The following is a 26,237-nucleotide window of genomic DNA, read 5'->3' as shown; positions in this document are numbered from 1 at the left end:
CAAAATTTTGAAATTACTACGTTCCCCAACATTTTCGACATTTTTTCAAGTCCTTTTTCTGTATATTGGGTGCACCTACAGCTGAGTGCACCAAGTTCCACCAAGTTACTGTTCGTACGTAAGATTAACTGCTTCTCACCATACTTCTGTTTCCAGTAAATTGAGTAGATCATCTTCAACACAGGTCTCTCTCAAAGAAGTAAAATGAAAACACATTTCATTTGTAATATAAATCTGCAGAAAATATGAACTATCGCAAAAGAACAAGAAAATGGCACTGAGCGCAGCTGATCATAAACGAGCTCAAAGATTGGATCCATATAACAAAATAAACATCTATAGTATTGTCGGTTCCACCTATCGGCTCAATTATATGAAAGATAGGGCAACAATTAACCAAGCTGGTATCCCAAAGAAAATTTAACCAAGCTGGTAGTAAAGACGATATGAACTAAAGAGTTCACGTGGAATTTTTGACCCTGTGATCTTAAGTGCACAATGAGCTGCAACTTATGCTCCAACCATGGCAATTTGATAGAGCTGCTCTACATTGTTACCAATAATCAGCGAGCAGCTCAATCGTCTCCATCAACCTCGATGCAGGGCCCCTGTAAAAAGGAAGTGGTATGATCATGGTTGTTGTTGATCATAATAATCAACTAATTAACCATTTCTTGACAGACAAAGAGCGACGTGAATTGAAAGTACTATTGAATTTATAATGATTTAAAGATTGTAAATTTTGGCAGCGTGATATGTATATGGAACTTGTGTTTGAAGCCAAGTATATTGTTGAATGTGAAATTTGGCGTGCTTGTATGCGCCCTCTTGTTGAACTCTTGCCCTAATTGAATAACAAATGCGGCTTCATCAGGGGACTCAGATTCACATGGAACCTTATCAGAATGAAGATGGTTAGCACATTGAGAAATCCCTTATTAGGACTACTTATTAGGTTCATGCATCCAATTTCCATCCATGATACGTGGATCCTTTAAGTTAATATACACAACAACATGTAAATGATTGCATCCATCTTCTTCTCCTTCTAGATCGTGACATGCAGGAAATGACAACCATATAATCATAACTACATAAAGCAACATCAACTCAAATATCATTCTGCATCAAACATCACAATGATCTCCAGCCAGAATGTTTCCACTCATATCAAAACAATGAGTAACAATGAAGGGAGCCGAGGGGGGTTTGTGCTACCTACTTCATGACGGTGTCCTACTGCTGCCCTTGCAGCATCTGGATAAGGCTATGGTGGTAGCACATCAGGTAGCACACCATGAACATTTTTATGCACATAATTAACATTTTTCAAATACATGATTAACATTTCTTTAAATATGTTTTTATGTCTACTTTTTACATACACTTTATACATTTTTCGTACATCAGGAGCATTATTTTATACATGTTTAACAATGTTTTATGCATGAATTTTATATATTCTCCTCCTCTCAAGAAATAAACTAATATATTCTCACATATCATTCTCGCAAGCAGAAGAAGCTAGCATTCTTTGCACCTGCCTTGGGTCAAACATTTAAACACCGATTTTTTATTTCTTAAACACAAAGGAGAAGCACTTACTTTTGCTTGGCCAGCTTCGGCAATCCTCCCACTATCCCATTTCCTCATTAGTATCCATCATCTTTAGTCCAATTTCCTCGCACTGCAAGCAAAAAAATGCAGTGAGCGGAACGAATGCGGAAGAAAGGAAGGATGGAGAGTAGAACATAACCCTCGTGGCCGCCTGCCTGGTGAAGCGCCGGAGCAATGGAGGCCTGGTTCTATACAGTCGGTGTGGATGGCTCCGGTACATGAGATATGCCCGTGAGTGAGATACTGGAGGAAACTAAATCTTGTGCCATTATAACTGAAAATTTGATTCCATGCAAAGCTCACTCACATTCAGCTCCTAAGGTTCTTGAGACAATTCCCGTCGTTAATTGTTCTCTATCAGTTTAGACATCCCTAAGAATAAGATGTTGGAGAAAACTGAACTCAAAAGAAATGTCTCAGACATGGAAGAATTTAGTTTCCTACATCTCTCAATTTCTGAGCTAAACAAGTCATATGATTTTGCTTGAACATTTCAGATTTATGATTTATGTAAAAATTATGAACTTAAATAATGCCTTGGGGACTATAAGTAATGCTGCTAGAACATTAATGACAATAACATTGTCGCAAATGATAATCCAATCGTCTCGCATACTGTATTTTGCATCTACAGGACCTAGCTAAGTCAACCTTCGTTAATAACTTGGTCCTAAATACGAAGCCTCACTCAATTACGTTAGTGTGAAACATCCAATTGTCCAATAGATAAAAAAGCTACATACATCCTTCAGTCCTTATACCAATCAGCATCGAGCAAACACTACCATCCATACATACAGACCTAAAATCAAAAGAAAGTCTGAGAACATAGAACAACCGTTCATGCAAAATCGAAATTTTGGTTCAGGAAGCGGGCGTTCTGCTTATCCATGTGCTCTCTCCAACTCTCCCATGATAACCAGTGCCAACAACAACAAAAGGAATCAAGCAACTATCAAAGGGTACATACATCAAGCAAAAAAGGAGTGCTTACTTGGATTAATGGCAAGGTTATGCAGACAAAAGCAGCGATTATTGTGCCCCATAGTTGCTGTAATCCAGATCGGAAATGAGATCTTCGGGCAGAGAAAGGCACTCCAGGTAGTTACTGTTGGCTACTCGGTGGTATGGCAACCAATGCGACATGCTGCCACCGGCCAGACATGGGGAGGTGCGTACTCGGTAGCAAGAGCCCAGTGCCGTCAGCTTCTTTGAGAAGATGGAGGACTGGCGGCTTCTTTGATAAGATGGAAGTGGCCGGGCAGCCGGAGGCGATCGACGACGCTGACCATGGAGACGGGATCCGGCGTCGGCGGTTGCTAGGTGTAAGTGAGTCAGCGAGGTGAGGCAGCATGGTGGGGGGATTCAGGAGGTAGCCGGAGGCGAGGATAGGGCGTCGTTCGAGGGATGGTAGCGGGGGTGTCATGCTCGTGCGAGCGAGATGGTGCAGTGGTCGCGTGCGACAGGAAGGGTGGCGGCCGAGGGACAAACTTGGACTCTTCGGCCTCATCGCCCTCGCATAGCCTCTCAATACTCGGGGTCGCGCTCGTCGTCGACGCTGGCGGATGGCGGCGGAGGTGGCTCCATGTGCAAGATGGCCATGGCACCGACAACGATGGGGTGAGCTCCGTCCCGGGATAAGCTAGATAGACGCTGACCAACACCGACATGTGTGAGTGGGGCAGCGGGTGTCGCGCTGGCGGGGTGCAGGGAAGGGTCGAAAACTATGACGAAAGATCAGCGGCCGGGAGGATGCGAGCCTGTTGGTGTTGCAGGGATGCGGAACCGCTAGAGAATGGGAAAAGATATTGTGTGGTCTGGCAGTAGACATGGAGGATGGGAGGCGCCGTGAAGTCTGGCAGGGAATGCGTGCGACGCTCCTTTTACAAAGTGCGCCGCGTCATGTGCAATCAAATCAGAGACCACGATCAAGTCCTATCTGTCTAGGATATCTTCCGTATAGAAACATGGTAGGTTGAACGGCGATTTTTTGGGATTGATAGGAACAAACGAGACAAATTGTCACCACATACTCTATTTAATTGTTAGGAAAGTACGGATCGTTTCGTTAGGGAAGTTGAGATTTGGAATTAATTACCCGAAAACTGGATTTTATTGTTTAGTAACGTGCTATTCGTTCCTGTCTGTTTGTAAAGTGGCTAGTTAGGAAAGGTGAAAATGTTAGGAAAGTTTTTATTGGTAACGTGCTATCGGTTCCTGCCCGTTTATAACGTGTCTAGTTAGGAAACTTTGAAAAAGTTAGGGAAGTTTTTATTGTGAGGGTAAAAAAATCAACGTGAGGAGATATGGTGGTGGGATGTGAGACAAAGATAAACCGGACGAAAATAAACCATGGTACTATTCAACCAACTGAGACATTAGGAGTAGAGATTATCACTGTGTCTGGTCAGGCGATAATGGATACCGTAATACCGAGTGGCGCCAACGTGTATCTCTCCATCGCCGGAGGAGCAAATCCAGTCTTGAACTATCGAGCACCATGACATGCTTTTTTGGTATACCTGTAAGTTACTTTTACTAGCTAATTGTCCATGTGTTGCAATGGGACATACATATTCTAGTGATTCAATATCAACCTTGTCTGACATATATCTTACACCCATCTTATTTATGTTTTGGTAGGAATTAATTTGATTTGAGTATGGTAAGGGAATAGTAAGGAATGTTTTGATTTAGCTGAGATCTTGGTAAGATTTGATTTTGTTTGGGTATGGGTAGGAGAAAGCAAGATTTTTTTTTGATTTAATTGAGATTTTCATAAGATTTGATTTAATTTGATTGAGTTAATGCAGGACGTAATTTTAGGAAATTACTGGTTCCATATAGATTATTCCAAGTTACTTTATTTATGTTATTTTCTTTGTGCGACATTGGTTGAAATTATCAAAAAATCAACAGAAAATCCAAGGGGCGTAAGGAGAAAAAACCGGCGAAGGGAGTGAGGCGAACCTACCAGCTCCACTTTAATAGTAGAGACTAGCTAATTGATCGTGTGTTGCAACAGGGGCATACATATTCTAATGGTCCAACACCATTGTGCCCGACACATACCATATACCCACCATATTATAGATTTTGGTAAGATTTGATTTGATTTGAGTATGGATAGCGGAAGGCGAGGAAGGTTTTCATTTAGTTGAGATTTTGTAAGATTTGATTTGATTTCGCTATGAGTTGGGGAAAAAGAAAAAATTTGATTTAGTTGAGATTTTGATAAGATTTGATTTGATTTGGGTATGGTAAAGGACCGCAATTAAAGTTTTGATTTTGTTGAGGTTTTGGTAAGATGTAATTTGATTTGATTGAGTTAATGCAAAACATGAGGGAGGGGTGGCATACAGAATGGAAAACAAATAGGAGAGAGGCAAGGGTGAAGGTGAACGTACAAAGACCAACTCCCCTTTAGTAGTAACGATGACCATCTAGTTAAGGTGTGACGTTTGGCAACCCCAAAACAACCATCTTGTCTAATGATGTGAGTAAACGTTAACACTCTGTTCAAAATACCGACAACTAATTAGACGATGTGATCGCGCAGTATTTCATAAGTTGGTTCTATTCAACAACATCGTTTCTCTAACAGTGTGGTCTCATTATTACGGGCATCCTTGTTACTTCCACTATGCCATTCATCGGAAAAAGATGATGATCATCAATACATTAGTTAGTACTAGAGGTGAGAGTAGGGATTTGTTTTGTTTTTATGTTTTTCACACATGCAACTGAGTTTTCCTGTGAATCTTAGGATGGAGTCTTGATGAGCATGTGCCGAAGAAGAAAGATGTGACGACTAGCGAACATGAAAGTGAAACTTGTAAGAGCAATAGGTTAAAGTGACTAAAGCAATGTGGGCTAACAGAGGTATCTCAAATATCTGAAATGGAAGAAGACGAGGAAGATGAACTCCTCCCTTGCTCGACATTGATGAACTTTCCCACATTGAGCTATATGATTGTTAATTTGGTACTGCCATTGCCATTTGTTAGTAGTTAAGACGAACTGATGAACCGTCATTTGTTAGTAGCTAGGATTGAAATGATATTAGTTTGGTACTGCCTATCTATGTAATACGGTAAGATCACTGCCCGCGAGAAGGGATGACCAAAATATTCACCCTGGAGCAACCTAACATCGTGTAATTGCATCTTCACAACCATAATGCCCAGTGCTGTCAACCAAGCACCATAGACGAAACAATCTCGTGATGCTGTAGAGTTAGCCAAATAAAAATGCAGAATAGAGTCTGCATTATCTGAGTCAGTCGGGCTCAATCGGACGGAAAGTAAAGGCAAAAGGAAGCAAAAATGGTTGCAGGAAACCAAAACACTGGTATTTACGCCCAGCGGGTTGCTCCCGGGCCAAGAATGCGAATATCTACCAAAGTCGAAGCAACCCACCATTTCATCTAAATAAATAAAATCCTAAAATAAAAAAGAAAAGTATGACCAACCCACCCGGCTGGCTGCTGGGCCACAGCACATCGGGGGTAGTTAGTTATAGAGAGAGGAACACACACACACACAGAGAAAGAGGCGTATGCAAAAGGCCGGCGCGGCGTCCATGAGAGAGAGAGAGAGCCGGATAGAGATAGAGACGGGGACGACGGTGCGGGGCCCACGGGTCAGCAGCCCCGCTCTATTTAAGGACCCCGTTCGGTGTTTTCCTGAGATCATTCACTCATCAAACGCGACGCACAGAGACAGAGGGAGAGGGTCCGCTGTACTTGCATCCTTCCCTGCCCCCTTCCCCTCCTCCCCTCCAAGTCCAGAAATCCGTTCCCCTCTCCCCCTCTCGTCTGCACCCGAGACGCTCCTCTAGATCAGTTCCCCCTCGGTGCGGTTACCTCTCGCCGGAAGCCAAGCCACCATGGTGTCGCCGGACGCTATCCGCACCGTCATCGGCGTCATAGGTGCGTGCCTCCCCGTCGCCCCACGCCCCCCGCCTCTGTACCGCATACGCATGTGCGCCTGCACTGCAGCGAAAACCATGTGGCAGCGGCGCCACACGGGTCGTACGGTGGGGGTGCTGCTGTTGCCTCCTGATGCTCTTTTTGTTTCTCGCCGCTTTGCGCGTGTCCTCTTCACGAACTTTTGCTCCCTTCTAGTGCAAGCGAGCATCACGCGCCGGCTTCCCTAGAGCGGCCCGATTCGTCATTTGTTCGGCGGTTCCTCCTTTGTGTTTGTTTGTTCAGCGTCCGAGATCTACTTCTGATGTTGCTTTTTTTGGGATTGTTTGGTGTCTCCCTTGCAGGCAATGGAACCGCCTTGGTGCTCTTCCTATCCCCAGTGTAAGCACCGACTAAAACCATAAGTCTATCTTCATTTAATTCGCCGGATACAAATGGATTCCGGAATTAATTGTGCTGAGCAAAGAGCGAGAATTACATGACACAAATTCGTGAGAATGCGTAGATCGGCACCGCGATAATTTTGTACTATTCCTTTTTCTGATCGAAATAGTTTGGATATCTCTTCCAAAAAATGCCTGACCAGTGAAAATACTTGCCAACTGCGAATTCCTTGCAGGCCGACGTTCATCAGTATCTGGAAAAAGAAGACGGTGGAGCAGTACTCGGCGGTGCCGTACCTGGCGACGCTGCTGAACTGCATGATGTGGGTGCTCTACGGGCTCCCGCTGGTGCACCCGCACAGCATGCTCGTCATCACCATCAACGGCACCGGCATGCTCATCGAGCTCACCTACATCGCGCTCTTCCTCACCTTCTCCGTCGGCGCCGCCCGCCGCCGAGTCCTCCTCCTGCTGGTCGCCGAGGTCGCCTTCGTCGCCGGGGTCGCCGCGCTCGTCCTCTCCCTCGCCCACACCCACGACCGCAGGTCCATGGTCGTCGGCATCCTCTGCGTCCTCTTCGGCACCGGCATGTACGCCGCGCCGCTCTCCGTCATGGTACGCGTCGCCATCACTCCCACGGTCTCACCTACAAACTAGTACAGTATTGGAGTGAGATTTGGTGGTGGTATTTTAATGATTGATTTCAGTGTTACACTAGTACCGGTAGGTGAGGAAATGATTAATTAACCGCTCTTCGAATGAGAATAACCATAGGAAAAGAACGCTGGATTAATCTATACTAATTTGATTGACCAACGTCTGCTCTGGCCTCTGGGTACGTTCTGGGTGGAGAATAGAATACGCGAGTACACGCATGCGTAATCCTGTCGTTTTCTCTCTATCTAGCAGTAGCTGTATTCTTTTCGGTTACCTCGCTATCTACTTTGAACAGCGCAAATATTCTTTTCTCAAGAAAAAATATAATGTATTACGTACATGCAGTGTTTCCAATTATGGCGTCAAATCAACTCCTGTTCCTTTGCTGTCAAAAGAGAGAGGAAAAACTCATGTTCTTTTGCTGTCAGAAAGGAAAAAACTCATGTTCTTTTTGTTCATCCTTCACTTTTTGATCCGACTGTAGTCAACAACTTGTGCCCGCTTGCACTTTTCGTTAAAATTGATCATAGCTTCTTTTTTTTTTCCTGTTCTTTTATGCACTTACTTTTAGTCCTCCCATCTCAAACAAAACAAAAGTTGTGTCATCTCCCATGCCGTCGCTTCCTTGGTAGTTTTTGTGCTTCATAACCTGGTTAATACGTGTAGAGGGAAGTTGTTTCCGTTTTACTACCTGTTCTTTGGATGAATTGTGCAGCACAAACAAACAATTGTCTGTAAAATGAATGAATTTTCTTTTGTATTGTTCATCATCATCATCATGTTGATCCTTTCCGTGTCCGTGTTTCAGAAAATGGTGATCCAGACCAAGAGCGTGGAGTACATGCCCCTGTTCCTGTCCGTGGCCTCGCTCGTCAATGGCATCTGCTGGACTGCCTACGCCCTCATCAAGTTCGACCTCTACATCACCGTAAGCCTTCTAAACTTTCACACACAGTAATACTAGTAACCATTAGCTAGCAGTATACTGATTGCTGGTGTGAGATGAGGATGGCTTCCACTTGAGCGCGCTTGCTACCCTGAGTAGCCAGCACAGAACCTGGGCAATGCCCGTCTAATTAAAGTAAGCAGCGCCGGAAGTAAACATGGGTGACTTGCTAAGTTCTGCCAAGGCAAGTGGATGATGGCAGGGCCGGGTGTATAAATTTAGGAGGTGCATCTGATCTGGTTAGGTACCAAACCATATTTGGATTGGTTCAGGCGAACCACCCAACCCAAATGAATGCAGCCTTGCAACTAGGACGATGTTGAGCTTGCCTTCTCGCAACAAGTTGCGTGCACCCCCCGCGGACACAAGTAACCGGGGCCCTTTCTTTGCTTCCCTGCGATCTGCATGCACGTTCATGGGACTAGCTACGGTGTACATGCACGTTTTTGTGCTGGGAGGGCCGTTTTCATCTTTCATTTGGGCAAAGATAAGATTGGGTTGCTGGCTAGCTAGCGTCGTTATTAGTAGGACCAAGCCTCCATGGGCCATCTAGCAGCATGCAGTTTTTAGGCTGGCCACGGGCGCGTCCGATGGGCCGGAATATCGGACCAGGCGGCGGCGTTGCTTTCAAGCCTCGGGTCCTACTTTTGCACGGTGGCATGGCTCGGCGGACATCGTCGTGAGACCAAAAGGTCAAGCCAGTGTCGTCACGACTGGCCTTGCGGACCGGATCGTCTCCGTTGTCGGTTACCTGTTCGGACTTGGAATTGTCACACTAACAGCACACACCTGTCCGCCTGTCCCACTCCGATGAATAATTACTGTTGGCGTCAGCTGTGTGTCGGGATGGCAAAAACATGTTTTTTTCGTTGAAATTCCAAGAGAAAAAAAACAGGTTTTCGTTCAAAGGGAGGTCGTGTTGTCAACTGGAGGCGTCAAATCGGGGGGGGCTCAGCCGCTGATCCCGACCTGTGAGGTGTAGCTTGTGCGGTGTGTATGGCACGAGAGGAAGACGGCGAGGTAGATACTGCCACCGCCCACGTCCGCATTGGCATCGCACTGCGTTCACCTCCCAATCAATGCGTGTGGCCTTTGGGATCTATCCGTCCGCTCCTGACCGCTGATGCACGGTCGGTCGGTGGTACACCACAACACAAGGTTACGTCATGTGCTATTCTAGTTGCCCTTTGTCCGCGGCCACGGCATGCAACGCATCACCTACTGTGCTGACGGCTGACCCTTGGCTCAGGCTATAACACATTTCTTTCTTGGATTATGATTTGTTTTTCTGGTTACAAACTTGTGTTCTCCGTTACTCTCGGCTGTGGGTTAAATTGGTATTCTTTGCTGTTGGATGCAGATCCCCAACGGGCTGGGCGTGATGTTCGCTGTGGGGCAGATCATCCTGTACGCCATCTACTACAAGTCGACGCAGCAGATCCTGGAGGCCCGCAAGCGCAAGGCCGACCAGGTGCCCATGACCGAGGTCGTCGTCGACGGCAAGAGCGGCAGCGCCACCAACTCAGGCGCCGCCAACGGCCACTACTAGAAGCAATACCACTATTAACTCCCGATTGAAGCGCCTTCATAAATCGTCACCTTAGCTAATTCTCCCATGAATCATGTACGTACGCTGTGTGCCCAGGGCCCCTGTGCACCACTGTCGCGTCTTCTTGTGCGCTCTACCACCCTTGAAGATTTGTTTCGTCGTGTCTCCATTATGCCTAGTACTGCGTACGGCCGCTACTGTCAATCAGACGGCTAACCGCGACCCTGGTTGGCGGATCATTGGTGTTCTTGGTTTTCTGGAAGAACTATGACAGTCCAAAGGGGACGGCGTGTTGAGTTTTTCTTATACATGTTGTTGTTATGCTACTGCTGTTTCTGTTTTTGTTTTGGCCGGGAAGGCGGGAATACTACTACTGTTTTGTTGTTGCAGTTGTCTATCTCTATCAATCTGATTTACTCAGAGGGGTGCAACCGTGCAAGCACGGCACGAGTCCGCGTGAACCCGTATGCAAGCATAGTAAAAGTCGACCTAGGATTGACTTTCACTTTAGTACATGCATGTGGGTTCACAGGATGCCCGCCTGGATCCTTAGTTTGTAAAATAACAGTGTGCTAAATGTACCCAATCTGAGGGGCCGACGTGCATGATTTCACAATTTATGTTCAGAGAAGCTAAATAAATCAATTGTGGAACGAAACCACCATAACCATGAACTTGTGGCACCCGAATTTGATTGTGGAGGAACACTGAGCTTCCACACAGCGTTAGGGCATCTCCAACGTGATCTCCAAAACGGACATCATATTTGTTTGTGGAATCAGTCTTTATGCAAAACGGACACCGGATTCTATACTTTGATGATGAAATCAGTCTTTATGCAAAACCATTAGCTTATAGACTCCCAAGGCATTTTGGACTTGGCCAAAACTCGAACCAAGAACACTATTAGCTTTTGCGCATCGTGAATTTCTCTACTCGAAAATTCCGAGTACTTATTAGGACATTGGCTTTCGAGAAAAATTTCATGAGATTCTGGTCTTGACCAAATTCCGATGGATTTTATTTTTTCCAAAGAGAAGAAACAAGCACTCCCTCGCGTCGCCCCCGCCCTGGGCGACTCGGGAGCCTCCAACCCTTGCGCACCGCCGCCGCCCTCTCCTTCTTCCCTCCTCGCGCCGCCGCCGGGTGACGCCGCCGGATGAAACCCGCGTGGCAGACGGCGGCGGCGGGGGGACTCCCTCTCCCAACTCCCCTTCTTCCGCGGGCGGCGGATCTAGGCAGCAGGCGGCGGTGTCCTGCGGCGGCAGGCCTCGGCGAGCGGTGGCGGGGCGCGGAGCACGCGGCGGCGAGCCTCGGCAGGCGGTGACGACTGCGCGCGGGGCTGACTTCGGGGCAGCGGCGCGGGCTTGGATCCATCGCGGATCTGACCTGTGGGCGCGGCCTCGGCCTTCCCTACTCGGTCGGTGGGTCTCGGTGGGGGGGCTTCTCCGTGCTGAGATCTGGCAAGCGGGATCATCCAGATCTCGGCAAGGACGGCGGCGACCCGTGCACGAGAGATGGAGATCTTCGATCAGATCTGGGTGAAAACCTACTATTGGCTATTGCCAAGGCCGGCGATGGCGACGTTGTCTGCGTCGTTCCCTTCCTGAAGGCGTCGCCGTGGAGATGTTCAAGGCCACTCTCTGCTACCTCCGGGGGAAACCCTAGATCAGTAGATCGGATGACGGCGGCTCTCTGGTATCGTTTCCCCCTGGGGGCGTCATTCTTGGAGGTGCACACGGACTCGAGAGACTAGAGGACGGCGACTTTGGTGGAGCGGTGCTTCATCTTACACATTGATGGTGGCGGATCTCGATGGCATGGTGCTGTGGAGACTCGGCGTCTGATGCGCGGAGATGGACTCGTGCAGGAGGAGGAAGCTGTCTGGCGTCATGGGGGCGTCGATGGCAGAGTGGCCAGACAAGGTAGAAGCTTCAATATGATCTGAAGACGGACCTGTGGAAGATGGCGGCGACGACACACGAGTGCGTCTGACCGGATTATGCCCCAGACCCGGTATGTGGCTCGGCTGGGGCTTCCGGCTTTATATGTTAGGCTTAGGTGAGTGGTTTGGTTAGTGGCCCAGCTAGCACCCCTTCATCATATGGATAAAAGTAATGGCATATGTTGCCAAGATGATGGATTCAGGTATATTGTTTGTAATACTTTGTAAGGTCCTTGAGAATAATCAATAAAGTGGCCGTATGCATCTCCCAGATGCAGAGGCCGGGGATCATCCTCCTTTTCTAAAAAAAATGAAAAGATGCACACAATCTTCTTTATTAAATTATTCAACAAAGGTCTGATAAAAACATATATCAAACAATCCAAAGTCACAATGTCACACCTACAAACTCGACAATGGGGATGCCATTGCAACGCCCTACTAGCTATATCTAGGGTCATCACCGAGTCGCCCGCATGGCGTACTCGGAGCACACATCCAATTCAGCAGACTGCATCACATGCACATGCTTCAGAAACCACTGCCACCATCGAATTGTTGACCCGTCTTCAAAGCCGAGATTCACATGATCCTTGTCAGACCAGTTGTCAACGCCATCACGACGTCAAACCGGTGGACGGTGATCTTCGGTAATGACCAATAACTTTTGGGCTCCATGAGTTTTGACTTAGCCAAATTGCACAAGTGGACACCGGTCTTCTAGGAGGCTCGTGGGCACCAAACTTCTAGAAGGCTGGTTGGTATCTGGTTTTTGTGCTTTTTTCTTGCAAATGAAGATTTGACATGTCCCTCTTGTCTGAAGAAGACAGCCTGAGCATCAGTAAGTTTTTCAATCATCAAGCCAATATGGTGACGCATGAGATTGGGAAATTTTCGTTTTGTAATAGGTTGGATGATGTTTTTCTTAATAGTGTTTCGCCTTGTATGGTGTATTTGTAGAAACCTTTTAATTAATTAGTAATTGCGTATGTGAAATGCATGTTAATATTAGAGAGAAAATTAATTGTATGTTAATATCAGGTAGGATATCAATTACTCTCTCTGTCCAAAAATACTTGTCATCAAAATGGAAACAAAGGATGTATTTAGAAGTAAAATACATCTAGATACATCCCCTTTTATTCACCTGATGACAAGTATTTCTGGACGGAGAAACTAATACACATTAATTATATAATTAGCAGAGCCATTGATATTTGATATGATATTAATTGTGCGTTAAACATATTGAGCGCTCCTCATTGAAACAATCTAGGTCGTTGGATTGACATGGTTTGACGGTCGAGATTAATTGCATATGGCTTTTGGGTTTTTTTATATTGGTATATATAGATATATAGATTACTATACGGGGAGGGTTTTTTGTAAAAGAAAAGTTCACCACAACATTTCCTTCACTCCATTGGCCCACACACCACCATTATGGTCATGCACTGCCTCTTTCTTTTGCGGGAAATCGTCATGCACTGCCTCACCGGTGATTTTGTCCGAGGAGATCATGACAGCTCGGCTAGTAGAACTTTTCAAGGGAGACTGTGATGTGTTGTGTTCAGTTACCGTATTTCAACTCTTGTTCCAACTTTGCCCGACCGAATTAATCTGTGAGGTCGAAATGGTCAATTGGTCTTTTTTTAAATTTAAACAATACTTTATTCATTTGAAATAATCGGTACATCATTTGTAAGGATCGTTACAATTTCATTGATAGGCTCCTTAAACCAATTCGAAGTCACATAAAATCTAGCTAATCTAGCGAGTTCATGAGCTACTTTGTTTGCCTCTCTATTACAATGTTCAAATCTAGTTACGACAAAGTCACATGCATAGTGAAAACAGTCGTCAAAGATTGTCGCCGCCGCACCCGCTGGTTGTCCTCCGTCTTGCATGGTCTCAATCACCTCCATATTGTCTGAGTTGATGATTTGGCGGTTATATCCCGCCCTTTGTGCCAAAGTTAAGCCAAATTTCAGGGCTAAAGCTTCTGTCATCAGAACATCCGTACAATATTTGATTTTTTTATTTCCTCCCACAATAGACCTATTTTTGTCATCTCTCAAGACTACCCCCATTGTCCACGTTAGCATGTCATGATCAAAAGACGCGTCAACATTTAGTTTTACGAAGGCCCTAGGAGGGCAGTACCAACCACCCTCTCTTATGGACGCTCTTGGAGATGAAGCATTCACAAAATTTGCTGCAAGGGCCGTGATCCCCATTGATAAATGAGTTGCATTCTAAGTTAATTCCTTATGCATTATGTATTTTGTCACCATGAGGAGACAATAAAACATTTATTCTTTCAATACAAATTGGCTCGTTCTATATGGTCAGTCATCCAAATAGCTTCTAGCTTGTATCCTCCCTGTAGTGTTGCTAATGTACTTGGCAACTGGTTACATGGGATTGATCACAGGTTTAGAACTCTTCTCAGGATGGGAGCGCTTGCGTTATTTGGTCGCTTTGGCTATGTAGAAATGATAAGGTTTTTAATGATAAAAGTACTTCTCTGTTGCAGGTTATCTCAGATGTATCGGGACTCTTAGTTTATGGTCCTATCTATAACGCGTGGAGAATCGAGGCTTGTTTACGGAGGTGTGTACACGATTGGAGGCTACGGCGAGGGATACTTTTACCCAACATGGGTGGCAGCATGATCTAAGGATTGACACCCCTCCACATTAGGCGTTATACGGACTCTACATGTTTCGTTGTAATTCGCCGTTTTATTTTTATTTTGTGTGAGAGGATCTTATTTGGCTGTGTGCATCTTAGTTATGCAGAGGCCGGGTGTAATGCTTAAAATCTTTTAAGTAATAAAGCGCCCTTTTTTGAAAAAAATGCACCAATTTTCGTCTTTCCCACCATAAATACCAAGCTGATATAACTATCATTTCTCGTACATTTTGGAAACCCGTGATTCTCAAATCTTGATCTAGGAGAAGTAAAAGATATTCCAATATCGCCTCTCCAGCACGATCAACCTCGCAGGCTTTGTTAATAATCTCGTCCATCCCAAGCTTCTTCCAAACCTCCCTTGCTTTACTACATAGGAACAACATGTGTTTCGTGTCTTCTAGACCCTGAGAGCAAGTAGGGCATATGAACGAGACCTTCATGTGTCTATTGGCAAGTGTTACTCGACATGGGAGGGTACCATGTAAAGTACGCCATATAATTTTTTTGTCTTTTGTCGGGCAAGCTAACTTCCATATCTGACACCATATAGGGTTAGGGGTAGTTCATCCCATCCCAATAGAATATGTTAGTTTGCTTCCATACTGATAATTCCACTCCGCATAATAAGCAGATCGTACCGAAAACAACCCACTTTTTGTATTACTCCAGGCAATGAAATCTGCCATATCATGTTGCGGAAGTGGGATTGAAAGAATACGTTGTACATCAATGGGCCACATAGTTTGTCTAATCAGGTCCTCATCCCATTTACTGGAGACAGTGTCAATCAAGTCAACCACTTTTGATAACAATTGTCCCCCCTTAGGGGTCACAACTTTCCTGATGACATAATTTGGGATCCAGGTATCTTCCCAGATATTGATATTTTTTTCCATTTCCCACTCGCCAAATATAGCCACGTTTCAGAGTGCTAATGCCCGCCATAATGCTTTGCCAGGTGAAAGAAGCTTCATGCTTTGGCTTGAAATTCAGCAAATCACCATCAGGGTAATACTTTGCTCTTAGAATAGTGGCACACAGTGAGTCAGTGTTATCAAGTAGACGCCATGCCTGCTTAGCGAGTAAAGCCAGATTGAAACAGTGAATATCACGGAATCTCATTCCTCCATGGTTCTTTGGTACACACATTTTCCACCAGGCCATTCAGTGCATCCTCCTCTGGTTCTCCTCATCACCCCACTAGAAATGCGCTAGCGCGTCATTGATTCCTTTACAGATTTTTTTTAGGAATTTTAAAGATCGACATTGCATAGGTAGGTATGGCTTGGATCACAGCCTTAAGCAGGATCTCCTTCCCCCCGGCAGATAGAAGTTTTTCCTTCCAACCATTGATTTTCTTAATGATACATTCAATAAGGAACATAAAACAGTCTGTTTTATTAACCCCACATTTGCTGGCAGACCCAAATATTTATCATTCAGAGCCTCTGTCATTATATTCAAAGTTGTAACAATTGTTCTCTGATCTCTACCTCTGTATTAGGGCGAAAATACTGAATTTTTCCACGCTAATCAGCTGTCCCAACGCCGCACAATATAAATCTAGTGCTGATTTCAGAGCCACCGCATTCTGTTGGTTGGCTTTCATCCGCAAAGATGGTCAATTGGTCATGGTCGTGGTCATTTGTCCCTTTTTTATGACGAGGGGTGTGGTCGTCGCCAATTGGTACCGTATTTTCACGAAGCCGGGGCGTTTCGGCCCATCCAATGAATGTAATTGGGCTTTGATTTCTTTGGTTTCCCTGGCCTTAACCTGCTTATAACAGGAGCCCCGAGCCCTGTTATACTCTCTGTCATGCCTATTCCAATAAGCCCAAGATGGCCTAATATTGGCCCGACCATAGCATCTGCTCCAGCCGCGGCGACGGCTTAGACTCAAAAACAAAAAACACGGCGACGATTACCTCTTCTTCCTGATCGGCTACCCCGCGACGGGGAGGCTCCCGTGCTACTCTTCTCCTCGCCTCGACCTGCCGCGGCTGCCCAACTCCTTTCCTTTCTCCACCGCCAGTACGCGACGACGAATTCTCATCTTCCATTGGTGCTCCGCTGTGTATACGAGTACAATACTTATCATATTTGATTCCAAAAATGTTTCAAAGACCTTTTTTTGCAATTACTAAATTATTTTGCGTATATAGGGTTGGCTGGCAGCCTGGCACCCGGTGCACCAAGTCCCCTTCCCTACAACATTGCAGTAGATTGTCTGGATGAAGAAAAATTGTGCCATCGTGTTTTTTTGACCCCCAACTGTAGGAATTTGTTCCCACCGAATTTTTATTTTTTTATAAAATATATAAATGTACAGGTAAGGAAAAGAAAATATATCTATCTATGTAGCTATACAGGAAAAGAACTGTAAAAAGCCAAGCAAGGGAGGGTGAGAGCAGCATCCAAACAAGGCGCTTAGAAAGCAAAACTTATCTCCTCCCTCAAAGGCCACCTGCCTATCTGAAAGACTGCACCCATCGATATGAAATTTTGGAGCCTTTGCCCATGAAAAAATCAATTTGCACCATGAATTGAAGGATCACATTGTCATTAACATGACACCTTGCTAAAACCCACTTACTACTGAAACAGCTTAGAGAGCTACTCCCTCCGTCCCACAATGTAATGTAACATGTTTTTTGACACTACGGGACGGAGGGAGTATATATGTTTGAGCAAGGGCAGCGTCGCCTGGTACTTTTGTTCAGGACGATGGTTGTACCCATGCTGCTAAAAATGAAGCCTCTAAACAAGCACTCAACAAATCTCAAAGAACTGCACAAAATTCAAGGCCATGACAGAGTATATCCAGACAATCTTTTCTTTCAACCAAATACAACTTTTACCAGGACATTGTGAAGGCAGAGTAATCGAGTACCTACCCGGTGACTCAGGTTCACGACACAGCAATGCCCTTCCATCTGTAAGGCTACAAGAGATTGACTGCTGCTCCCATTTTAGAGAAACCAAGCAGCCGCAGGTTAGACTAAAATTTGGACTTCTCATCATACATATAGTTTTCAAACGAAACTGAACACAAATTGAGCTGGCAAAATAGCTTGCTTCTGATAAATCTGTGACGCTCCACCGATGCAGCTTGACTTTAATTAGTTCCAGCTGCTGAGCGCCGCTGCCAGGCCCGTTTGAGCATCTACCGCACGACGCAGATCTTCGAGGAAGTTCATCTATACTTCCAGTCATTACAGGAGAGCAATCAGCGTATAGAAAGAAAAAAAGGCGTAAGAGGAAAACCAAAATAACAACAATAATTTGTTGGTTTAGTTCATACCTGATGAGGAAGCTTCATGTGACCTTGACCCCATGACGATCCGCCAGATCCAGCGTACATCACTGGTTTATCTGCTCAACCATTGAGATAACATAGTTAGCAACTTAGCATTATTATAGGAGGGCACTCTGCTTTGTTGTTTGAGATTGGCAGCATTGACATGAGGTTAAGGTAGTATAGCTGAATATGATCTTTATGAGACATCTATTATTCATAAAAACGTTTGAAGTGCACAGCAGCATGCACTATCCTAGTGACACTGATAGGTCCACATGATCCTAAGAACATTTTTGTCTTTCCCCTTGACTGTGCCACTACTGCTACCAACACTTCAGATTCACGTGCATTCTTTCTTGTCAATGATTAAAGGCTAACAAAATTACACATTAAAAGGCCGTTAGAGCATCTTTGATCCTTATTTCTAAAATTTGGGTCATACACCAATTACTTGTGCTTAGAACTCCATCCAAAATTCACTCTTATCAATGCAGTAAATCTCCCCCATATGTGTTGCCTGAAGTTGCTAGACGCAAGAATCTTAGGGAAATTGAACATTTCATGTTAACATTTTTTACCATAGCACCACCAGGAGGGTTAGAACAGGACAGCGAATGTCAAAAGATCAGGCTAGCAAAATATACACATGACTAGCTGATATGATTCTTCAGACTTGCTGCTAGGATACCGTTACATTATGGTTATGCAGACTAGATATGATGTGCTATAGTCCAATTTGCATCATTAATTTTCACTTTCAGGAAAGTTTAAACTGGACCAGCTACTGTAAAACCGCTTATTCAACACTCGTCGAAACTAGCACAATTTTCACCCTAGCCATGCTTGCTTATGTGAAATCCAACAGGGTTTGATTCGCCAAGTCAGTAAGCCAATGAACCATGTCAACAAGACACCTCACACTTTAATGTACTAGCATGATGCTGACTGGGATACAACAGAAGCAACCGACATATCAAAACTGCTTTTAAAATGAAAATCAATGGGTGATGTGTACCAGAGTACCAGTCCTTGTTAAGGGGATTAAATAGCTTGCACTGCAGTCCAATATAGACTTACCTGATAGTAGAGGGAGCTAATTTGACTTTTTGTACTCCCTCCGTCCCAAAATAAGTGACTCGACTTTGTACTAAAGCTAGTATAAAGTTGAATCACTTATTTTGGGACGGAGGGAGTATGTGGTAACATCGTAAGAATGTAACCATCAAGTTGGTATAGCATGAACCAACACACAAGAACCAATTAAACTGCCAATAGATGAAAGCTAATTCGAATTTCAAATTGTGTGTGGTGGTTCTTGAATATTAAGGAGCTATGCTTGCTTTAACACCTCCAATGGAGCAACGTGAAACTAATTGCAATATGTGTGCTCACCAGGGGAATCATTTGGGTCATTATACATGTTCATTGCAGCAGCCCAACCTACAGAGAAACAGTATGGAGGGTTATTATCACAAGGTGAAATGTAGCAAAATAAGTTAATGCAGATTTAGTACAACAGCTGCAGCTTGTAGGATGAAATAACAGTGCGTGTCTGAGAAGACCAGACCGTAAGTAATTAAACTTGCCTAAGCTCTGGTGATTTGTAAGTGCAATTGTCATAAAACGAACAGTTGAGCATATGATTAATAAAGGAAAAGAAGAGATCACATTATCAGCAATAGGTATCCAAGCTGGATCATTGGATGTTCTTACAACCAAGACTAACAAGTATATAATTGGAAATAAAGTGCAAAAGGTGTTCCATGCTTACACATTGTAATTTGAGTAAGTGGATATTGAATTGTTAGCATGCATAAGCTCAAAACAGAAATAGACCACACACACTTTCTTATCATGTTATTGTAGATTTTATGTGACACGGCAATAATATGTAGCAACTTTCAGTATTCAAAAGAAAATAACTTCTAGACAGATATTCTACAAGCCACTGAAAGGGCAGTATGGGCATGCAGTCTTTCTGATAAACATACGTTCACTGAGAAGCTGTGAAGCCTCACTGGCAGAACATCCTTCCAATGGTACTAATCTTGCATGACTGTAATCATTTTGAGCATTGCTGACAAAAGCATCATGATGGATAATTGGAGGAAGGTTCTTTAGTGAAGGAACATGGCTCTTCTCTCCATCAATGTTGTATGAATAGTTGGCTTTCTCAGCCCTATCTGCTTGATGAAATAGCAAAAGTCTCCCAAATGTTAGCTAAACTTAAACATACAGATTGAGCATAGGAAAATACGTACAAGGAAAATACTAGCCATCAAAAGTTTATTACAGATGGATAAAACGGAAGTGCAAACATATCTACGAAAGGAGATTCTGAGAAGCTATAAGAGATGACCATGTAAGTAAAAAGAACAGCAAAGTCATTTTTTACTTCTGAAATGGCTAATTATAGAGATTAGCAGCATATGGTTACAATTTGCAGGTGACCTACATTAGATGTGCGATATTTTAAACCCATGCAATGGTGCATAGAGTGTTCATACAGAGATGTTGGTGTACTAAAGATCTTATTGTTACTAATGGTATCACTCATTGTCTCAAAGAACCACATTAATTGGAGTATGTAGACAAGACATCTAAAAGCACTCCTAGAAAAAATTTGGGACACAATGAGTGATACCATATAACACCAAGCAACTACGTCAGATCATATTGAGTTATTGACTATTGGTGGGACCATGCGCATCATACTGAGCGTAGTGACCAAACACACAATAAAAGGAAAACATAACATAGCAAGTATCTATGAAGTCTAACTAATCGCATCCAAATGAGATGTACCTCCAGCCTTGCGGCGATTGTTTGCACGATTCCTGAAGCATAATGAGAGTAAAGACAGACATCAGCAAGCAGGTCATATGCACAAATACGTAGCAACATAAAAAGCTAACAATGCAGTCAGCGCAAAAACATCTTTCAAGTACTAACTAGGTTTTTAAACATCATACACATACTGAGAACTGCAGATATCTAAGTATTAGGTCAGAAATACTAGAAACATAACTAAGAACAACTGACCAAATCAACGATATTGTCAACTGAACACACAAGATTGCTCCAACAAATCTACTTTCTGTTCATGCTGAACTAAATTTGTTAATGTGAGTCGTAAGTGACTACAGAACAATTACAGCATTTGAATAACAGAAATCTAAAACATGCAGAGCCAGATAATATAGACAAGAGACCTTTAAGCCAATTATATACACTACTTCAAACTGATCATCGGCTTTATCCAAGCTGGACGACTGCATGGGTAAGAGTGGCTGAGCAAGGTTGCGTTAAGTTGAATAATCCACACTAGAGTCACCCTTCATCTCGGAATGAAGCCATGATGCTTGACCAAAGCTAAACAAACACCCTTTAGGCAAAAAGTTAGCTTTCAAGAGTGTCCTTTTTCCATATACTCACTGATAAACTAGATCAGCGTGCCAAAAGACCACCCCAGGACCAACAATGGTAGCTTGCTAGTGATGAAGATATATGTGTCAAGAACCGCTTTCATTATGCCCTCTATTAGCTAGCAGAAATAGCGAAAAGAAAAAAAAGCAAGGCTAGATTCGCCGATTCGGTGACATCATAGGCTATTACATGTTCTCAGGCTCTACCTCAAATCACACGCATTAAGCAGCTATAGAAAACGACGTAGCAGCCAAATCTAAGAAGGGCAATGAGAAGGTCACACCGTCAACCTTCCAGCTAATCCCAACCAAACCACCACATGAATGCCCCGAAGCGTAATAGTAGTACCAAAATCCCAGGAAATGACCGAATCCAAGGCAGGCAGCTCCCAGCCTCCGCGCCACAGGTGCCCCAGATCACCAAGAAGCCACCCCTTCTCGCAAAGGATTCGACCAGGCCGGGGTCCAATCCCACACTCGGAATGCGATTCTCGGTAAGCGCGGCCCGAATCGAAAATGGCAAGAAGCTGCACGAGCGTCCTGGAAAGAAAGGCGAATGCGGGAGGGGTTGACCTGTGCACGGGAGGCGTGTATCTCTTGATGCTGTCCGGGTTGCTATCCGCCATGGCAGCAGCTCGGGCCCTGGGAGGCGTGGAGAGGGGAGGAAGAAGAAGCGGGTGGTGGGTGGGGTTGCTTCCTTCCTCCTCCTGCCCAGCACGGCTGCCGCCCTGTTTCTTCCACCCTCCGTGCCCTGCCCCGGCGAGAGATGCAAAAGAGGGAGGAACAAAGGGGCGAAGATGGGGGCCCGGGCCGGGGGTGTGGGTGGGGAAAGCGGGAGTGCTTTGCGCAGTAATGTCTCGATTCCGGGAAACTGCTGCCACTGACGAGTGGGCCGTAGAATTGCGCCGTGCCACGATTGGAAGTCCCAAAACAAGAGATCCATAAGTTTCTTCTTCTTCTTTTAACATCAGCACAGCCTTAAGCGCTCGTACTTACGCGCATACACTCACCCATATGAACGCATATGAGCACCTTCGAGAGACTGATCCGGCATGTCATCTACCATGACTTGAAACCTGGTGGGCTGTCGATATCACTGTCTCTCTAATCATCTAACTACAGGTTGGTTCACACAAGTTTTTTTCTTTTGAGTGCTATATAAGAGCATCTACACCCGGGCGTCCCATACCCGCCTCAGACGCCCGGGCAGACGGCCCGGTAACTGACTGGTCACAAAAAATCGACCTAGATGGGCACCTCAAACCCCCCGGCTGACCGGCACTCCTCGTATCCAGCCTAAATATAGGATGGATATGGGCCGCTCGGACGCGCCCGCCACTCAGACCCGACAACCCTACCCCACCTCAAATTGCACCAAATCTACCCCTTGCCCTACCGGATCCATTTGCTCTCTCCTCTCTTCTTCCTTTTCCGCGGCATCCGTCTCGTAGCTCTGCTGCCACGCGCGGTCCGCAGCTGTTCCGAGCCTCTGCGCCGCCACCATCGGCACATCACTCCTCTCTCCCGTCCTCGCCATCGAAGACGTCGTCGCCGGCCCGGACGCCATTGCAGTACGTCTGGCAACTCACGGGCTCCCCTTCATGCACTATGTGTTCGACCTAATTTTTGTGATTTTTTAGGGAAAACGATGAATTCCGATGCTTCGTAGGACGACGAGTATGAGTCGACGGAGCTTGACCAAATGATTTAAGATGAGTTCTTTGATTCGTCGGATTCAGACGAAAAAGTGGACATGATTAAGAGAAAATGGACCGACAGGTGGAGCATATGTGGACTCACAATGAAAACCAAAGAGTTGATGTTTGAGTTATGCACTTAAAATAAATCTTTTGATGAAAGTGGATTTGGAGAGGTCATGACTTTATTTTGTGATGAATCCACTATTTCGGAAGAGGTTCCAATTGATTATGAGAACAAAGTTGCTATCTATGATGATTATTGTGATGACTTATATGCTATAAAGAATAATGATATCCATGAAACTTGTCATCTTGATTTCAATTTTCAATCCCATGATAGTTATTTTGTTGAGTTTGCTCCCACTACTATTCATGAGAAGAAATTTGCTTATGTGGAGAGTGATAAAAATTCTATGCTTATGCATCATGAAAAGAATGATTTATGTGATAGTTATATTGTTGAATTCATTCATGATGCTACTGAAAATTATTATGAGGGAGGAATATATGCTTGTAGGAGTTGCAATAATATGAAGTTTCCGCTCTATGTGCTTAAAATCTTAAAGTTTTGCTTGCTTTACCTTCCTATGCTAGTTGATTATTGTTCCATGAGTTGTTTGCTCACAAAATCCCTATGCATAGGAAGTGGGTTAGACTTAAATGTGCTAGTCATATTCTTCATGATGCTCTCTTTATGTTTCAATTCTTACCTTTTATGTGAGCATCATTGAAATCATCATGCCTAGTTAGGGGCGTTGAACGATAGCGCTTGTTGGAAGGCAACCCAACTTTATTTTTGTTCCTTGCTCTTTGTTCCTGTTTAGTAATAAATAATTCATCTAGCCTATGTTTAGATGTGGTTTTATGATTTTAATTAGTGTTTGTGCCAAGTAGAACCGTTGGGAAGACTTGGGAAAGTCTTGTTGATCTTGCTGTAAAAAACACAAACTTTAGCGCTCACGAGAATTGCTGCCATTTTTTATGAAGAGTGTTATTTAGTTAATTCTTATTGCAGATGATTAATAGATAAATTGCTCACGTCCAGCAATTTATTTTAGAATTTTTGGGGTTCCAGAAGTTTACGTTAGCTACAGATTACTACAGACTGTTCTGTTTTTGACAAATTCTGTTTTTTATGTGTTGTTTGCTTATTTTGATGAATCTATGGCTAGTAAAAGAGTTTATAAACCATAGAGAAGTTGGAATACAGTAGATATTACACTAATATAAATAAATAATGAGTTCATTACAGTACCTTGAAGTGGTGTTTTGTTTTCTTTCGCTAACGGAGCTTACGAGTTTTCTGTTAAGTTTTGTGTTGTGAAGTTTTCAAGTTTTGGGTAAAGATTCGATGGATTATGGAATAAGTAGTGGCAAGAGCCTAAGCTTGGGGATGCCCAAGGCACCCCAAGTTAATATTCAAGGACAACCAAAAGCCTAGTCTTGGGTATGCCCCGAAAGGCATCCCCTCTTTCGTCTTCGTTCATCGGTAACTTTACTTGGAGCTATATTTTTATTCGCCATATGATATGTGTTTTGCTTGGAGCGTCATTTTATTTTATTTAGTTTTGCTTGATGTTTGAATAAAATACCAAGATCTGAAATTCTTAAATGTTAGAGAGTTTTCATATAGTTGCATAATTATTCGACTACTCATTGATCTTCACTTATATCTTTCGGAGTAGTTTGTTGTTATTCTAGTGCTTCACTTATATCTCTTTAGAGCACGACGGTGGTTTTATTTTGAAGAAATAGATGAACTCGCATGCTTCACTTATATTATTTTGAGAGTCTTTAAACAGCATGGTATTTTGCTTTGGTTATGAATTTAGTCCTAATATGATGGGCATCCAATATTGGTATAATAAAAACTTTCATATAAAGTGCATTGAATACCATGAGAAGTTTGATACTTGATGATTGTTTTGAGATATGAATATGGTAATATTAGAGTCATTCTAGTGAGTAGTTGTGAATTTGAGAGATACTTGTGTCAAAGTTTGTGATTCCCGTAACATGCACGTATGGTGAACCGTTATGAGTTGAAGTCGGAGCATGATTTATTTATTGATTGTCTTCCTTATGAGTGGTGGTCGGGGACGAGCGATGGTCTTTTCCTACCAATCTATCCCCCTAGGAGCATGCGCGTAGTACTTTGTTTCGATAACTAATAGATTTTTGCAATAAGTATGTGAGTTCTTTATGACTAATGTTGAGTCCATGGATTATACACACTCTCACCCTTCCACCATTGCTAGCCTCTCTAGTACCGCGCAACTTTCGCCGGTACCATAAACCCACCATTTACCTTCCTCAAAACAGCCACCATACCTACCTATTATGACATTTCCATAGCCATTCCGAGATATATTGCCATGCAACTTTCCACCGTTCTGTTATTATGACACACATCATTGTCATATTGCTTTGCATGATCATGTAGTTGACATCGTATTTGTGGCAAAGCCACCGTTCATAATTCTTCCATACATGTCACTCTTGAGTCATTGCACATCTCGGTACACCGCCGGGGGCATTCATATAGAGTCATATTTTGTTCTAAGTATCGAGTTGTAATTCTTGAGTTTGTAAGTAAATAAAAGTGTGATGATCATCATTATTAGAGCATTGTCCCAATGAGGAAAGGATGATGGAGACTATGATTTCCCCACAAGTCGGAATGAGACTCCGGGCGAAACAAGGCCAAAGAAGCCCAAATAATAAAAAATGCCTTAAAAAGGAGAAAAGGCCCAAATAAAAAAATATAAAAAATGAGAGAAAAAGAGAGAAGGGGCAATGCTACTATCCTTTTACCACATTGTGCTTCAAAGTAGCACCATGATCTTCATGATAGAGAGTCTCCTATGTTGTCATTTTCATATACTAGTAGGAATTTTTCATTATAGAACTTGGCTTGTATATTCCAATGATGGGCTTCCTCAAAATGCCCTAGGTTTTCGTGATCAAGCGAGTTGGATGCACACCCACTAGTTTTTTTGTTGAGCTTTCATACACTATTAGCTCTAGTGCATCCGTTGCATGGCAATCCCTACTCACTCACATTGATATCTATTGATGGGCATCTCCATAGCC

The 26,237-nt window shown here is 43.9% G+C and overlaps 2 protein-coding genes across 4 annotated transcripts; one reads left to right on the top strand and one right to left on the bottom strand.

Annotated features, from left to right (window-relative positions):
* The first annotated feature begins 6,292 nt into the window (after positions 1-6,292).
* On the top strand, positions 6,293-10,468 carry LOC125513281 (bidirectional sugar transporter SWEET4). The gene is made up of 5 exons (XM_048678354.1): positions 6,293-6,547; positions 6,889-6,925; positions 7,164-7,542; positions 8,393-8,512; positions 9,891-10,468. Exons 1-5 carry the CDS (start codon positions 6,505-6,507, stop codon positions 10,077-10,079), a joined length of 768 nt encoding a protein of 255 aa, XP_048534311.1. The 5' UTR covers positions 6,293-6,504; the 3' UTR covers positions 10,080-10,468.
* A 7,070-nt stretch (positions 10,469-17,538) lies between these two features.
* Positions 17,539-22,281, bottom strand: LOC125513280. Of its 3 annotated transcripts, none has more exons than XM_048678353.1 (6): positions 22,018-22,281; positions 20,825-20,856; positions 20,011-20,205; positions 19,412-19,459; positions 18,023-18,093; positions 17,539-17,923 (listed from the first exon to the last, which is right to left on the bottom strand). In XM_048678353.1, the coding sequence occupies exons 1-6, from the start codon at positions 22,068-22,070 to the stop codon at positions 17,915-17,917; spliced, it is 408 nt and encodes a 135-aa protein (XP_048534310.1). In that variant the 5' UTR covers positions 22,071-22,281; the 3' UTR covers positions 17,539-17,914. The 3 variants fall into 3 exon arrangements, with proteins under 3 accessions (XP_048534310.1, XP_048534308.1, XP_048534309.1); XM_048678351.1 differs by having other exon boundaries at positions 17,539-17,918; positions 22,018-22,277; XM_048678352.1 differs by having other exon boundaries at positions 17,539-17,918; positions 20,011-20,202; positions 22,018-22,273.
* Positions 22,282-26,237: the final 3,956 nt, after the last annotated feature.

Source organism: Triticum urartu, chromosome 6, assembly GCF_003073215.2.
Source record: "Triticum urartu cultivar G1812 chromosome 6, Tu2.1, whole genome shotgun sequence".
Classification (NCBI taxonomy): domain Eukaryota; kingdom Viridiplantae; phylum Streptophyta; class Magnoliopsida; order Poales; family Poaceae; genus Triticum; species Triticum urartu.
The sequence above is the reverse complement of the archived record's forward strand: the minus strand, read 5'-3'. Positions and strand labels throughout refer to the sequence as shown.